Source organism: Cyprinodon tularosa, unplaced genomic scaffold (assembly GCF_016077235.1).
Source record: "Cyprinodon tularosa strain WSP-4 unplaced genomic scaffold, ASM1607723v1 ctg988, whole genome shotgun sequence".
NCBI classification, from domain to species: Eukaryota; Metazoa; Chordata; class Actinopteri; order Cyprinodontiformes; family Cyprinodontidae; genus Cyprinodon; species Cyprinodon tularosa.
In genome coordinates, this window is record NW_024039771.1 from 82686 (window position 1) to 99344 (window position 16659).

At 49.6% G+C, this 16659-nt stretch overlaps 1 protein-coding gene across 2 annotated transcripts in view; it reads right to left on the bottom strand.

The window, feature by feature from the left end:
• plppr5b (phospholipid phosphatase related 5b) overlaps positions 1-16369 on the bottom strand; it is a 37673-nt gene extending 21304 nt beyond the window's left edge. The window contains exons 1-2 of one of the 2 annotated variants that reach the window (XM_038275987.1): positions 15924-16360; positions 4930-5062 (exon numbers count right to left, since the gene is read on the bottom strand). In XM_038275987.1, coding sequence (XP_038131915.1) covers positions 4930-5062; positions 15924-16127 — 337 coding nt within the window. In that variant the 5' untranslated portion in view covers positions 16128-16360. Of the gene's footprint in view, positions 1-4929; positions 5063-15923 lie in introns of both variants that reach the window. The other variant, XM_038275988.1, reaches the window with a different exon arrangement.
• Between the last annotated feature and the right edge of the window lie 290 nt (positions 16370-16659).

A 16659-nucleotide genomic window follows, 5' to 3' on the forward strand; every position in this document is an offset into this window, starting at 1 on the left:
TCCTGTACAGGTTCCAGAATGGATTCCAGAATGGTTTCCAGGACGGGTTCCTGTACAGGTTCCAGATCGGATTCCAGAATGGTTTCCAGGACGGGTTCCTGTACAGGTTCCTAGATCTGATTCCAGAATGGTTTCCAGGACGGGTTCCGGAAGGGGTCTAGGACTGGTTTCTGTAGCTGCTAGCTTCCTAAGTCATCGTTTTAAGGCTTGATGCTAGGGAGGGAATCGAAACCGGTTCCTGTTCAGAACCCGTTCCGTGTGTTCTAATTCGATGGCACCAGTTGACAGTTCGCTTAATAATTCTATGCAGCACCAGAGCCTAGGGCCTGGGCAGCACGACTTACATCATATTTTTTATGCAAGCTACGCACACAGCATTCAGTAAGCAGGTACGACGTGACCAGGCGTAAGTCTAGAAAGCAAAACAAAAAAATTCCGCCCTAAAGCGATCAAAGGTTTGGCTTCATTTTACAGAAGGGAAAGATGACAACAAGGCGCTTTGCAAAGTGCAAAGTGGTAATTATATCCGCGGGAGGAAATACACCCAACATACAGAAATTCTGCGCACACAACATGGGATACATTTTAACGAATGCTGTGTTTTATGCTTCAGAACAGAAGCTAAAGTTCCGACCAGCATGGAAGGCAACTCTGTTGGTAAATAGCTTTTATATTTCACTGGCTGTCCTTAATGTGGTTCCTACTAAATCGTATGCCATTTGTGGAAATAAACCAATTCCCTACCTCTCTTTGGGGTTATTAAGGGAGTGTGCCTTTCTCGTTAATGCAGCCCTTCATTGCTAGCATGTTTAATTAAAACTACTGGTAGCAGGAATCTTACATGATTCTAGCTATTGCAATGGATGTAACGAAATATGCTACGAAGTTGCTCCACAGTTCAGGTAGCGAGAGAAAGGTGACGCTCGTTAATTTAAATCAGTGGGAGATGAGTTTATTTCCTGGAATTTACAATAATGCTTTTTCATAAAACGGATGCCTTCTCCTTTAGATGTAGATGACTGTGACGAGAATCAATTAGATAATCGATAAGGAATCGAATCATTTCACAGAATCAATAAACTAAAGTAACAATAAAGCACACTGACTATGCCTTGGCTTCCTGACATGTTGCTCTTCATTGTTTACTTTCCTGATTTCTGTTGCTAACCCAGCGTGATGATGTCACCAGACACACAGCAGCAGGGGGACAGAGACAAAACAGCTGCCAGTGAGGGTTAGACCAGAATTTATATAATTTTTTATCCCCCCGCCAAATTTTGTTTTTCATTTAGAAGCTCCCTGCGATAGATGCCGACCCGTCCATGGTGGACCCCGACTCTCGCCCATATATACACCAGCACCCCTCACAACCCCAGCATGGATGAGGATGATGGAACATGGAGGGATGGATTTAGAAGCTCTGCCTACAGCCTTGTTAAGATCCAGCAGTGAAATATTTGAATTCTGACCATATTTCAGCTGCTCTTCAGTTTTAATCAGTAGCTTTATATACAATCTGCCTGTGAATGTTTGATCCAACATCTCCACGGAGATGCTCTTATTCACAAGTCAACAACAAAGTGATCACAGTCCCCTGACTCTCTGCTCACTTTTGCTCACACGCAGCACTCTGGGAACTCAAGGCGGGAGGTGTTGAATACGGAGTGACATGGCGTGAAAGCGCTTGGGAAAAGTGTTTATCTGACTTTTTGTCCTCTAACACTGAGGAGAAACATTTCTGCTGTTCAAATGGTAAATATTCAACAAAAAGGTGATTCCATACAATCTACTGACTAAAAGCCACTGGGGTGACAGTGGCTCCAGATACTGCGGAGACAGTGATTCCAGATACTGGGGTGACAGTGGCTCCAGATACTGCGGAGACAGTGATTCCAGATACTGGGGTGACAGTGGCTCCAGATACTGGGGTGACAGTGGCCCCAGATACTGCGGAGACAGTGATTCCAGATACTGGGGTGACAGTGGCTCCAGATACTGCGGAGACAGTGATTCCAGATACTGGGGTGACAGTGGCTCCAGATACTGGGGTGACAGTGGCCCCAGATACTGCGGAGACAGTGATTCCAGATACTGGGGTGACAGTGGCTCCAGATACTGGGGTGACAGTGGCCCCAGATACTGGGGTGACAGTGGCCCCAGATACTGCGGAGACAGTGATTCCAGATACTGGGGTGACAGTGGCTCCAGATACTAGGGAGACAGTGATTCCAGATACTGGGGTGACAGTGGCTCCAGATACTGGGGTGACAGTGGCCCCAGATACTGCGGAGACAGTGATTCCAGATACTGGGGTGACAGTGGCTCCAGATACTGGGGTGACAGTGGCCCCAGATACTGGGGTGACAGTGGCCCCAGATACTGCGGAGACAGTGATTCCAGATACTGGGGTGACAGTGGCTCCAGATACTGGGGTGACAGTGGCTCCAGATACTGGGGTGACAGTGGCCCCAGATACTGCGGAGACAGTGATTCCAGATACTGGGGTGACAGTGGCTCCAGATACTGGGGTGACAGTGGCTCCAGATACTGGGGTGACAGTGGCCCCAGATACTGGGGTGACAGTGGCTCCAGATACTGCGGAGACAGTGATTCCAGATACTGGGGTGACAGTGGCTCGAGATACTGGGGTGACAGTGACCCCAGATACTGGGGAGACAGTGGCCCCAGATACTGGGGTGACAGTGGCTCCAGATACTGCGGAGACAGTGATTCCACATACTGGGGTGACAGTGGCTCCAGATACTGGGGTTACAGTGGCCTCAGATACTGGGGTGACAGTGGCTCCAGATACTGCAGAGACAGTGATTCCAGATACTGGGGTGACAGTGGCCCCAGATACTGGGGAGACAGTGGCCCCAGATACTGGGGTGACAGTGGCCCCAGATACTAGGGAGACAGTGGCTCCAGATACTGTGGATACAGTGATTCCAGATACTGGGGTGACAGTGGCTCCAGATACTGGGGTGACAATGGCTCCAGATACTGGGGAGACAGTGATTCCAGATACTGGGGTGACAGTGGCTCCAGATACTGGGGTGACAGTGGCTCCAGATACTGTGGATACAGTGATTCCAGATACTGGGGTGACAGTGGCTCCAGATACTGGGGTGACAATGGCTCCAGATACTGGGGAGACAGTGGCCCCAGATACTGGGGTGACAGTGGCTCCAGATACTGCGGAGACAGTGATTCCAGATACTGGGGTGACAGTGGCTCCAGATACTGGGGTGACAGTGGCTCCAGATACTGGGGTGACAGTGGCTCCAGATACTGCGGAGACAGTGATTCCAGATACTGGGGTGACAGTGGCTCCAGATACTGCGGAGACAGTGATTCCAGATACTGGGGTGACAGTGGCTCCAGATACTGGGGTGACAGTGACCCCAGATACTGGGGAGACAGTGGCCCCAGATACTGGGGAGACAGTGGCCCCAGATACTGGGGTGACAGTGGCCCCAGATACTGGGGTGACAGTGGCCCCAGATACTGGGGTGACAGTGGCCCCAGATACTGGGGAGACAGTGGCCCCAGATACTGGGGTGACAGTGGCCCCAGATACTGGGGTGACAGTGGCTCCAGACGTGCAGGAGGCATCCTAATCAGATGCCCAAGCCACCTCAACAGGCTCCTCTCGATGTGGAGGAGATGCGGCTCTACTCTGAGTCCTCCCTGGATCCTGTTCTTGCGGTCATGACCCAAAGCTCATGACCATAGATGAGGGTTGGAACGTATATCGACAGGATAATCGAGAGCTTTGCTTTTTGGCTCACCATAACAGACTGGTACTGTGCACGCTTCACAGCAGATGCCGCACCAGTTCGCCTATCGATCTCCTGCTCCATCTTCCAACAAGGCCCAAAGATACTTAAACTCCTCTACTAGGGGCAGTACAACCCCCCCCCCCCCCCCAAACCGGAGAAGGCAGAGTTAGGAAGGACTTCATTTAAGGCTGTCAAAGGTTCATTCTGTGTTCTAAGGAGTAACAGAAAAACTGAAAAACATATGATGAAGTTATTCAGTTAATGTTTATTTGATTCTTACACTAGAAGAGCTGATATCCAATTAGATCGGCTTTATTAGTTGATTTTTATCCTTTATCTGCCATTTTTCAGGTGCTCCTGTTGCAGTACACCTGATCAATTGATTGAAAACCTCATCAGCAGCCAGAAAGCGCTGCAGAAGATGTTATCCTTCCTTCCTAGGATTCAGGTGTTAAACCAAGAAGACGCCTAAAAATGCAGAGTGGGTGGTAGTGGAGGAGCAGGACTGAGATTCATTTATCTAGTTTGAAAGGTTCAAGTTTTCTAGAAGTCGTTTCTACTCTCATCTAAGAAGCTCTCTCAGTTCTAACTAATGGTAGGGGGCGCTGAGATTAATATACTGCAGGTGGAACAAAGAGTTAGGGGCAACTAGGTGGCACTGATCCCTCCCACTGGATTGGCCAAGGAGGTCACATGGGGGGTGTACATGGCTGTTAGGGGGGTTAACGAACCCCAGAAGAGATAAAGTAGCAGCCATTCAAAATGACCCCTCACATTCCCTGTTCTGTTTGTGGTTCTCCTCTCAGCTCTCTATAGACTCCCCATCTGGCCCTGGCTCTGGTTTCTCTGTAGGTCTCTCATTTCTAATGGGTGGCCTCTTGGCACCTGCATGGTTCTGGCTCACCAACAGAACCAATGCTTGTAAACAAAGTTCTGACGGGATGGCAGCTTTTGAACGTACAATGCTTTGGTTAGGGTCAGCAGGCCTTCAGGAAGTGGAACGACAGGAAGACCCTGGTGGACATCAGGCCCCACCAGGATTGCCCCACTGGACTGTATATGCTCTGAATCCAGGAGCCTCTGCAATTCCATGAAGTAGAAATGTTTGGAACTGGGAACTCCAAGTGGAGTCCATTCCCTTACTTACCCAGGAAACGGAATGTTCTGCGCACCAACGGGTTGAGGTAACAGCAGTCTCCAGTGGCCACCGTCTTCTCAGAGCGGTCGAACTCTTTGGACGTGTACTGGACCAGGAACAGGATGGTCTCCGTGACGGTAATCTGAGGAAGAACAGTCTTTATTCAGAGTGGACTGAAGGAACAACTGAAATCAAGAACTGATGGGTTTATTCGGCATTAGAAACACCCAGAAATGGGTTAGCTTTATGCTAACCGAGCACTGGAGATATCGCTGAAGGTAAGATAGAGGAATCACCACAGAAAATATTGATCAATTTGAATCACTTTTGATTTTTTTTGATTATATAATAACTGAAGTATGTTTCTATTTATTGTGGAAATAATTGATAGTATGCAGACTTCAGCAACAAGAGAAAATAAATACCTTCTGAAATGACAGTTTAATAACTGAATTAAAGAATCCGCCCGAGGGTATGGTGAGAGACACCCGAGGGTACGCTAAGGGACAGCAGAGGGTATGGTAAGGGACACCAGCGGTAGGATAAGGGACACTAGAGGGTACTGTAAGGGGCACCAGACGTAGAATAGGAGACACTAGAGGGAACAGTAAGGGACACCAGAGGTAGGATAAGGGACACTAGAGGGTACAGTAAGGGACACCAGAGGTAGAATAGGAGACACTAGAGGGAACAGTAAGGGACACCAGAGGTAGGATAAGCGACACTAGAGGGTACAGTAAGGGACACCAGAGGTAGAATAGGAGACACTAGAGGGAACAGTAAGGGACACCAGAGGTAGGATAAGCGACACTAGAGGGTACAGTAAGGGACACCAGAGGTAGAATAGGAGACACTAGAGGGTATGGTAAGCGACACCAGAGGTAGGATAAGGGACACTAGAGGGTATGGTAAGCGACAACAGAGGTAGGATAAGGGACACTAGAGAGTACAGTAAGGGACAACAGAGGTAGGATAAGGGACATTAGAGGGTACAGTAAGGGACAACAAAGGCTACAGTAAGGGACACCAGAAGTAGGATAAGAGACACGAGAGGGTACGGTAAGAGACACCAGAGGGCACAGTAAGGGACACCAGAGGTTACCAGAGGGTACCGGAGGGTACGGTAAGGTACACCTGAGGGTAGGGTAAGGGAAAACAGTGGGTACAGGACGGTATAGTAAGGGAAAGCAGATGGTACGGAAAGGACACCACAGGGTATGGTAAGAGACAACAGAGGGTATGGTAAGAGACACCAGAGGGTACGGTAAGGGACAACACATGGTATGGGAGGGTATGGTAAGGCACAGCAGAGGGTACAGTACGGGACAGCAGAGGGTATGGTAAGGGACACCAGAGGGTACAGTATGGAGCAACAGACGGTACGGTAAGGGGCAACAGTGGGTACAGTAAGGGAAACAAACACAACTTTTTTAAAACCTCAACACCAAGGTGTTTACTGCTCCTAAATCGATCAGGGAGTTCCACCCGATCAGGGAGTTCCACCCAGGGATGGACTGGGACAAAAAATTGGCCCTGGCATTTTGGACTAGACTGGCCCACCACATTTTTTTTGGTGTACTGAATGTGTATACCAACTGTGCAATACCTTGAGGCCAGGTCCATGGAAATTAGTGAGAGTGGACACTTAAAATACTTCCAAAATCTTAATTTATTAACACTGTAAAATGTAAACTCCACCACAGCACAGCAACAATTCTTAGATCAAGGAGTGAGGGAGAGAGGGAGGGAGAGAGAGAAAGAGAGAGAGAGAGAGAGAGAGATAGAGAGAGAGAGAGAGCGAGAGAGAGAGAGAGAGAGAGAGAGAGAGAGAAAAGTCACTGTCAACCACACATATTCCGCTACTCTTCTCATGCTCTTCTGTGCGCTGGTGCACATGCCTCCAATCAGACATCCCAGTAATAAATGAGCTTGATTCAGAAGTCTTTCCCAATGCAATACATACAAAACAAAATAAAGCATGACGTTTCTCACAATATGTGAGCCACCTCCTGATGGTTGCATTTTTAGTGGTGAATACCTTTTGCACGGTGCAGCCAGCCATACATGCACACTCCATCATTCTTCCCCCTCACAAGACATGAATACGCTTTAGCATATTCTGCTGTAAAATCAGGTGACTGTAAAAAAGTAAACTGAAACTTATTGGCTTATTTTTCTGACTGATCCAATCAGCTCTCTGATCAACCAGTCTCCTGGATCGCTGGTTGATCAGAGCCTCGCTTTGGACAGATATACTGCACAGGTTTCACCAGCAATCACAGTAGTTCTAATCCGCACATGATGCATAAATTATTGTAGTGCTGCTCGCTCTCACTGGGATTAAAAAACTCCACCTCGCAGAGTCTAAAATCAGGGATAATTTATCCGACTCGTGGGCATCCGTGAACAACTATCGATATCAGGGAGACTCCCGGAACTTCCGGGAGACTTTGGATGTCTGCAACCACCTCCACCATTATATTTTACATCAGACACCGGAGCAGATGAAGGGCCTGCTGATGGGAACATGTCATTCAGTTTGACACATTTCGCAGCGTCCGTTTGAAAAACTCGTTTCTTCTTTTTCACACACTTTCTCTGCGCCTCCCTTCTGTTTCTTCTCCATTACTACTGTGAACACCGCTGCACAAAGTTCCAATGGAGAGTGAAGGTGTTTTTCTACTTTCTGATTGGCCTAGCCCTTTAGACTGTCAGGGATGATAACCAATGGGCTGCAGTAGCCTGTGGCCGGATGATCGGAACAGACTTTTGCGCTGCTGATTTTATTTTTCTTCATGCATTATGCAAATATAACGAGGCAGATATATAATAATAATAATAATAATAATAATAATAATAATAATAATAATAATAATAATAATTATTATTATTATTATTATAATAATACATATTATTAATATGCATGTCGGGTCTGGTGGCCCAAACAGTACGTCGGCCCACTGGGCAAATGCCCGGTACGCCTAATTACCAGTCCATGCCTGGTTCCATCTATAATCTCTGTGAGGATGGAGCCTAAATCCTATGGTTCCGATGGTCCGAGGCTTCACATTTCATACATTATAGAATAAAAACATTCCTGTTAGAAAACGAAACTGTGGCAGATGATGAACCAATCAAAGGCCTAAGTTGCGTGGGACAGAAACTGTCTGAAATGACCTGCATGGACCTCCATGGCCCAGAACAGAGCCTTTGATTCTGGGGATCCTGCCATCTAAGCTGCAGCCTCAGTGTGTTTAGCACAGCTCTGCAATGCTGAACATGTTACTGCTCTGTTTCCCGTTTGCAGGGTGCATGGTGAATTCCTCTCATCACTGGGGGCTGTGCTGCAGCTGCAAAGATAAAAATAACAGCAGCCATTATTCAGCAGCAACAGCCTCACTTCAGCTGACGGCTCCTCTGCTCAGGTCCTGCAGCTCCACATTGTTTAGGAACAATCATGGTGGAGTTGATGCTGTCTGAACATCATCTCTCAGAAATGAAGAAATTGATTTCTAAGCTCCAGGCCAGCAGGTTATTATTGCAGTAATCGCCGCCCTCTGGCTCACAGCTCGCCGCCCTCTGGCTCACAGTGCTTCCTCCATCCACTGTTTTGATAGTAGAAAACAGATCCGGTAATTCAGCAGAACCATTGGTTCTGTTTGGTTCTAAATGTTCAGAACATTTTATTTATCTAATCCACCTGCTCCTGCTGCTTTACATATGGCTCAGCCCAGCTATCGGGTCCAGATCACTCACTGTGTTCTCGTTCGCAGAGGCCAGTGGTTAGAGTGGTTTTTAGTATTGTTGTAGTGTTCCTGATCATGTCCGGTCTCTTATCCACTAAGCGTACCCTGGATCAGCGGAGGGAGCGAGTTCTAGCGTACTGTAGTTTGCCTCTCGACCACTGAGGCTGCCTGTTCCCATCTGAAGGTTCTGCCTGGAATCCTGGACCAGCCTTTTCCTGTTCTGATCAGAACTCTGGACCGGGCTACTGACCCAGGATCTCTGATCCTTCGTGTTCTGAACTGTTTCCCTGACCTCCAATTCTTGCCTGTTCACTGAGGCTGCAGCATCTGGTTCACTGTGGGCGGCGCCGGCCGCATCTCATTGTCAGTCCATCGGCGGGATCCCGCCTCGTTCCATGGAGATGGAGTGAACTGTTAGACCAGGTAAGTGACTCTCATGGACGATCCTCTTCTGTCAGATTATCATGGTCACTAACTAATGTGCTTCTCCCTAAACCAGAGTTGTCAGTGATGGGGGTATGGATCAGTTGCTGCAGATCCATAGCTCCTTTCTGTCTATAAACTCCTTTAAAGCAATCACTGTCTGTCTCAACTAGAATTGTGGGTCCTACATTCTGAGCACATCAAACTCACTAACTGTGATAGCGTATTTCCTACTTCCTGTAAGAAATGGAAATCAAGCCTCTGTTATTACTTTTTCATTAATAAAGTTTCTTATGACTATAATGGTGTAAAAAAAGAAGATGTGTTTGTTAAGGAAAAAGAAAATTTGCTTTTATTCTTCCAGCCACCAACAGCTTTAGGAACCACTGGGATGTTTGGGAAAGCTGAGGTCCAAGGCCAGCCTTCAGACATGGCTTAGCAGCATCCAGACCATTTGTCCCACTTTATCCTGGTTTTCAACAGCTGACAGTGTCACGGCAACAAAGTGTTTTCTGTCTATTCTGCTTTCTCTTGGCCTCTCTCAGGGTAAGGAGTTAAGGTGTCCTCTGGAGATGCTGGACGTGTGCGCTCTTCTCCTCCCCCATCCTGGCCCTTACACTGTGACTTATTGAATTACATACACAGCTATTACAGGACGCCCATCAGTCATCATCTGTAACGCCTGACGAGGATTTGCAGGTCATTTAGGCCTTCTGCACCACATTTTCAATGTCTCCATATTTCTTTGTTTGGAGGTAATCAGGTTTATAACCACAACAGACTTCAGGTAGAAAAAACAACAGTGGCTGTTGGCAAGACAGCACAAAAGATGGTTCCACAGTTAGAAAGCTCCAAGGTTAGACAGCTCCACGGTTAGACGGCTCCAAGGTTAGACGGCTCCATGGTTAGACGGCTCCAAGGTTAGACGGCTCCATGGTTAGACGGCTCCAAGCTTAGACGGCTCCAAGGTTGGACGGCTCCAAGGTTGGACGGCTCCATGGTTAGACGGCTCCATGGTTAGACGGCTCCAAGCTTAGACGGCTCCAAGGTTAGACGGCTCCAAGGTTGGACGGCTCCAAGGTTAGACGGCTCCACGGTTAGACGGCTCCAAGCTTAGACGGCTCCATGGTTAGACGGCTCCAAGGTTGGACGGCTCCATGGTTAGACGGCTCCATGGTTAGACGGCTCCAAGGTTGGACGGCTCCAAGGTTAGACGGCTCCAAGGTTAGACGGCTCCATGGTTAGACGGCTCCAAGGTTAGACGGCTCCAAGGTTAGACGGCTCCAAGGTTAGACGGCTGCAAGGTTAGACGGCTCCAAGGTTAGACGGCTCCATGGTTGGACGGCTCCATGGTTAGACGGCTCCAAGGTTAAACGGCTCCATGACTAGACGGCTCCAAGGTTAGACGGCTCCAAGGTTAGACGGCTCCAAGGTTAGACGGCTCCATGGTTAGACGGCTCCAAGGTTAGACGGCTCCATGACTAGACGGCTCCAAGGTTAGACGGCTCCAAGGTTAGACGGCTCCAAGGTTAGACGGCTCCATGGTTAGACGGCTCCAAGGTTAGACGGCTCCATGGTTGGACGGCTCCATGGTTAGACGGCTCCAAGGTTAGACGGCTCCATGACTAGACGGCTCCAAGGTTAGACGGCTCCAAGGTTAGACGGCTCCAAGGTTAGACGGCTCCATGGTTAGACGGCTCCAAGGTTAGACGGCTCCATGGTTGGACGGCTCCATGGTTAGACATGGTTAGACGGCTCCAAGGTTAGATGCCTCCATGGTTAGACGGCTCCAAGGTAAGACAGCTCCAAGGTTAGATGGCTCCATGGTTAGACGGCTCCAAGGTAAGACAGCTCCAAGGTTAGATGGCTCCATGGTTAGACGGCTCCATGGTTAGACGGCTCCATGGTTGGACGGCTCCAAGGTTAGACGGCTCCAAGGTTAGACGGCTCCAAGGTTAGACGGCTCCATGGTTAGACGGCTCCAAGGTTAGACGGCTCCATGGTTGGACGGCTCCATGGTTAGACATGGTTAGACGGCTCCAAGGTTAGATGCCTCCATGGTTAGACGGCTCCAAGGTAAGACAGCTCCAAGGTTAGATGGCTCCATGGTTAGACGGCTCCAAGGTAAGACAGCTCCAAGGTTAGATGGCTCCATGGTTAGACGGCTCCATGGTTAGACGGCTCCATGGTTGGACGGCTCCATGGTTAGACATGGTTAGACGGCTCCAAGATAAGACGGCTCCAAGGTTAGACGGCTCCATGGTTAGACGGCTCCAAGGTTAGACGGCTCCATGGTTAGACGGCTCCAAGGTTAGACGGCTCCATGTTTAGACGGCTCCATGGTTAGACGGCTCCATGGTTAGATGGCTCCAAGGTTAGACGGCTCCATGGTTAGACGGCTCCAAGGTTAGACGGCTCCATGGTTAGACGGCTCCAAGGTTAGACGGCTCCAAGGTTAGACGGCTCCAAGGTTAGACGGCTCCAAGGTTAGACGGCTCCAAGGTTAGACGGCTCCATGGTTAGACGGCTCCAAGGTTAGACGGCTCCATGGTTAGACGGCTCCAAGGTTGGACGGCTCCAAGGTTAGACAGCTCCAAGGTTAGACGGCTCCATGGTTAGACGGCTCCATGGTTAGATGGCTCCAAGGTTAGACGGCTCCAAGGTTGGACGGCTCCATGGTTAGACGGCTCCATGGTTAGACGGCTCCAAGGTTGGACGGCTCCATGGTTAGACGGCTCCATGGTTAGACGGCTCCAAGGTTGGACGGCTCCATGGTTAGACGGCTCCATGGTTAGACGGCTCCAAGGTTGGACGGCTCCATGGTTAGACGGCTCCAAGGTTAGACGGCTCCATGGTTAGACGGCTCCATGGTTAGACGGCTCCAAGGTTGGACGGCTCCATGGTTAGACGGCTCCATGGTTAGACGGCTCCAAGGTTGGACGGCTCCATGGTTAGACGGCTCCATGGTTAGACGGCTCCAAGGTTGGACGGCTCCATGGTTAGACGGCTCCAAGGTTAGACGGCTCCAAGGTTAGACGGCTCCAAGGTTAGATGGCTCCATGGTTAGACGGCTCCAAGGTGAGACAGCTCCAAGGTACAAGGTAAGACAGCTCCAAGGTAAGACAGCTCCAAGGTAAGACGGCTCCAAGGTAAGGCGGCTCCACGGTAAGATGGCTCCACGGTGAGACGGCTCCATGGTTAGACGGCTCCAAGGTGAGACGGCTCCAATGTTAGACGGCTCCATGGTTAGACGGCTCCAAGGTTAGACGGCTCCATGGTTAGACGGCTCCAAGGTTAGACGGCTCCAAGGTTAGACGGCTCCAAGGTTAGACGGCTCCAAGGTTAGACGGCTCCAAGGTTAGACGGCTCCATGGTTAGACGGCTCCAAGGTTAGACGGCTCCATGGTTAGACGGCTCCAAGGTTGGACGGCTCCAAGGTTAGACGGCTCCATGGTTAGACGGCTCCATGGTTAGACGGCTCCAAGGTTAGACGGCTCCATGGTTAGACGGCTCCAAGGTTAGATGGCTCCATGGTTAGACGGCTCCAAGGTTAGACGGCTCCAAGGTTAGACGGCTCCATGGTTAGACGGCTCCATGGTTAGACGGCTCCAAGGTTGGACGGCTCCATGGTTAGACGGCTCCAAGGTTAGACGGCTCCATGGTTGGACGGCTCCATGGTTAGACGGCTCCAAGGTTGGACGGCTCCATGGTTAGACGGCTCCAAGGTTAGACGGCTCCAAGGTTGGACGGCTCCATGGTTAGACGGCTCCAAGGTTGGACGGCTCCATGGTTAGACGGCTCCAAGGTTGGACGGCTCCATGGTTAGACGGCTCCATGGTTAGACGGCTCCAAGGTTGGACGGCTCCATGGTTAGACGGCTCCAAGGTTAGACGGCTCCAAGGTTGGACGGCTCCATGGTTAGACGGCTCCAAGGTTGGACGGCTCCAAGGTTAGACGGCTCCATGGTTAGACGGCTCCAAGGTTGGACGGCTCCATGGTTAGATGGCTCCAAGGTTAGACGGCTCCAAGGTTGGACGGCTCCATGGTTAGACGGCTCCATGGTTAGACGGCTCCAAGGTTGGACGGCTCCATGGTTAGACGGCTCAAAGGTTAGACGGCTCCATGGTTAGACGGCTCCATGGTTAGACGGCTCCATGGTTAGACGGCTCCAAGGTTAGACGGCTCCAAGGTTGGACGGCTCCATGGTTAGACGGCTCCATGGTTAGACGGCTCCAAGGTTGGACGGCTCCATGGTTAGACGGCTCCATGGTGAGACAGCTCCAAGGTACAAGGTAAGACAGCTCCAAGGTAAGACAGCTCCAAGGTAAGACGGCTCCAAGGTAAGGCGGCTCCACGGTAAGACGGCTCCACGGTGAGACGGCTCCATGGTTAGACGGCTCCAAGGTGAGACAGCTCCGAGGTAAGGCGGCTCCACGGTAAGACGGCTCCACGGTAAGACGGCTCCAAAGCTTATTGCGAATTCATATCTCATTAAATAAGGTGTTAAAAAGCATGATGGAAAAAGTTGAGTATTAAACAGTAATAGCAAGGCCTGTTGGCCTAGAACGGCAGATCAGAGAATGACCACAGGTCCATCAGCACCAGTGAGGAGAACCAGCAGCAAACAGGACTGAAGGCAGCTGTAGATAAAGCTGCTCCTTCTCACTCTCTGTCAACCAGATGGTCTGATGTGTCCTCTTGGTGGACGCATTTTAGGTCATTCCACCGTATCCTGTTACTCTGGCCTGACAGGACACAATACAAATGATGTCTCCAAGGGGGGCATTCTTTAAGAAAAACAAAAAAAAAAAACAATAAAAGGTTCTTTGGACAAAACATCTGGACCCAATTAGAAGCAACCCATCAGGGTCACAGCAGGTCTATTTAGTACAGATCAAACCTGCAGCCAGAAGAGAAAGTCATTCATACTCAGATTCCAACACATGGTCTCCTTTGTCTACATTCTCACACTTTGTCGGTTTCCTGTTATTTTCAGTCTGTTGCAGCCCAGCTGACTTTGGAGGACTGCCAGCTTTGCCATGAGGAACAAATCTGATTCATTTTTAAACCGTCTGCTCTTACCATGAATGAGTTATTGCTGCAGAATAACAATGCTGATTGTGAAACCATAATCAGCAGGTCATAACTATACCTTTGTTCCCCTGCATCTGACAAAAGCCACAAACTTCCAGTTCATCCCTTCTAACTCTGCAGACATTCAGCAATGTTTCATAATTGCTGAATCACCAGGATTCAATGTGGGACCCACTGCACCAGCAAAGGGTCTGACAATGGGTGCAAGGATTTCATCCCGATACCTAATGGCAGTCAGGGTAGTGTTGTCTAGCCTGTATAGGTCTGTGCGTCCCTCCATGGATATGCCTCCCCAGACCATCACTGGCCCACCACCAAACCGGTCATGCTGAATGGTGTTACAGGCAGCATAACGTTCTCCAGACCCTTTCACGTCTGTCACATGCACTCAGGGTGAACCTGTTCTCATCTGTGAAAAGCACAGGGCGCCGGTGGCCAACTTGCCAATTCCGGTGTTCTATGGAAAATTCCAATGGAGCTCCAGTGCCGGGCAGTGAGCACAGGGCCCACTAGAGGACGTGAGGCCCTCAGGCCACCCTGGTGAAGTCTGTTTCTGATTGTTACGTCAGAGACATTCACACCAGTGGCCTGCTGGAGGTCATTTTGTAGGGCTCTGGCAGTGCTCCTCCTGCTCCTCCTTGCACAAAGGAGCAGATAGCGGTCCTGCTGATGGGTTGTAGACCTTCTACGGCCCTGTCCAGCTCTCCTGGAGTAACTGCCTGTCTCCTGGAATCTCCTCCATGCTCTTGAGATTGTGCTGGGAGACACAGCAAACCTTCTGGCAATGGCACGTATTGATGCGCCATCCTGGAGGAGATGGACTGCCTGTGCAACCTCTGTAGGGTCCAGGTAGCGCCTCATGCTAACAGTAGTGACAGTGACCTAGCCAAATGCAAAACTGGTGAAAAAGAGCCAGAAAAGATGAGGAGGTGAAAAAAAATGTCAGTGGCCTCCACCTGTAAAACCATTCCTGTTTGATGGTCGTCTCATTGCTGCCCCTCTAGTTCACCTGTTGTTCATTTCATTAACACCAAAGCAGCTGAAACTGATTATCAACCCCCTCTGCTACTGACCTGACCAAATCAATATCCCACAAGTTTAATTTACTTGATACTCTACTCTGATTATAAAGTGTTCCTTTTTTTTTATTTATTTTTTTTTTGAGTAGTGTATATAGTAAAGAGAATTGGTCCTAGCACTGATCCCTGTGGTACTCCACAGGTAACCTTTGAGCATGAGGAAGATCTATCATTAACATGAACAAACTGAATTCGATCAGATAGATAAGATGTAAACCAGTCTAGTGCTGTTCCTTTAATTCCAACAAAATATTCAAGTCTTTCTAAAAGAATATTATGATCAACTGGATCAAATGCAGCACTAAGATCCAACAGGACGAGCACAGATACAAGTCCATTATCTGAGGCCATGAGAATATCATTAGTGACTTTCACCAGAGCTGTTTCAGTGCTATGATGAGCTCTAAAGCCAGACTGAAACTCTTCAAAAAGTTCACTATGGTGGAAGTGATCGCAAACTATCCAACAACATCCACTAATCTGTTAATTAACAGGTCATCTGTTAATGTTTCAGCAGATTCTTCTGGACCTGCTTCCAGTTCAGACTTTCCACTGGTTCTACTGGTTTCTTGGTCCCTAAGCTGTGCTCCTATCTAATGAGGTTTGGTCAGGAGGAACCTGGACCCTCAGGCTGAGTGGGGGGGAGTGGGAGTGCACTCACCAGCAGCGTGGGCAGTCCAGACACCAGGGCGTAGAGCAGGATGGGCGGGACGGCGCTGCTGTCTTCGGGGCCCAGGTAGGGCTTGGTGTAGGAGGTGTCGTAGCAGAAGAAGCCCTGCACGTGCACGCTGAAGGTGTCTGTGTACTCGAAGTAGTAGGCCAGCATGATGGTCCCCGCCATGATCACCAGCTGGAAGTACAGCATGATGCAGACGGACAGCGACACACATTGAATCACAACCCCCCCACCCCTCCCCTCCCCCTGCCGGTTCTAGCCGGTACCGGCGGTGGAGCCCAGAGCCTCTGACCCGCTCATCACGCATCCGCTGCCCGCTAAGAGCCGCTGTATTCACCCCGTACCTCAGCTCCTCTACTGCTGGAGGAGCCCTGTCTGCAGCAGAGAGGGAGGAGGGGAGGGAGGAGGAGGAGAGAGAGAGAGGGAGAGAGAGAGAGAGGAGAGGGGGATAGGAGGGGGGAGGAGAGGGGAGAGGGAGGGAGGGAGACTGAGGGAGAGAGAGAGGTGAGGGGATAGTAGGGGGATGGGGAGAGGAGATGGGGATGGGAGGGGGGAGAGAGGGGGAGATTAGATGGAGGGGGAGGGGGTAGATGGAGGGAAAATAGCCTCATTTCATTAATTTCTAGTTTTTTTATCTTTCTTTACACGTTTCCAGCAAGAAAGAGAGAAAAATAAAGAATATATATGATATAGATCTAAAAGGAGGTTAACATTATAATGA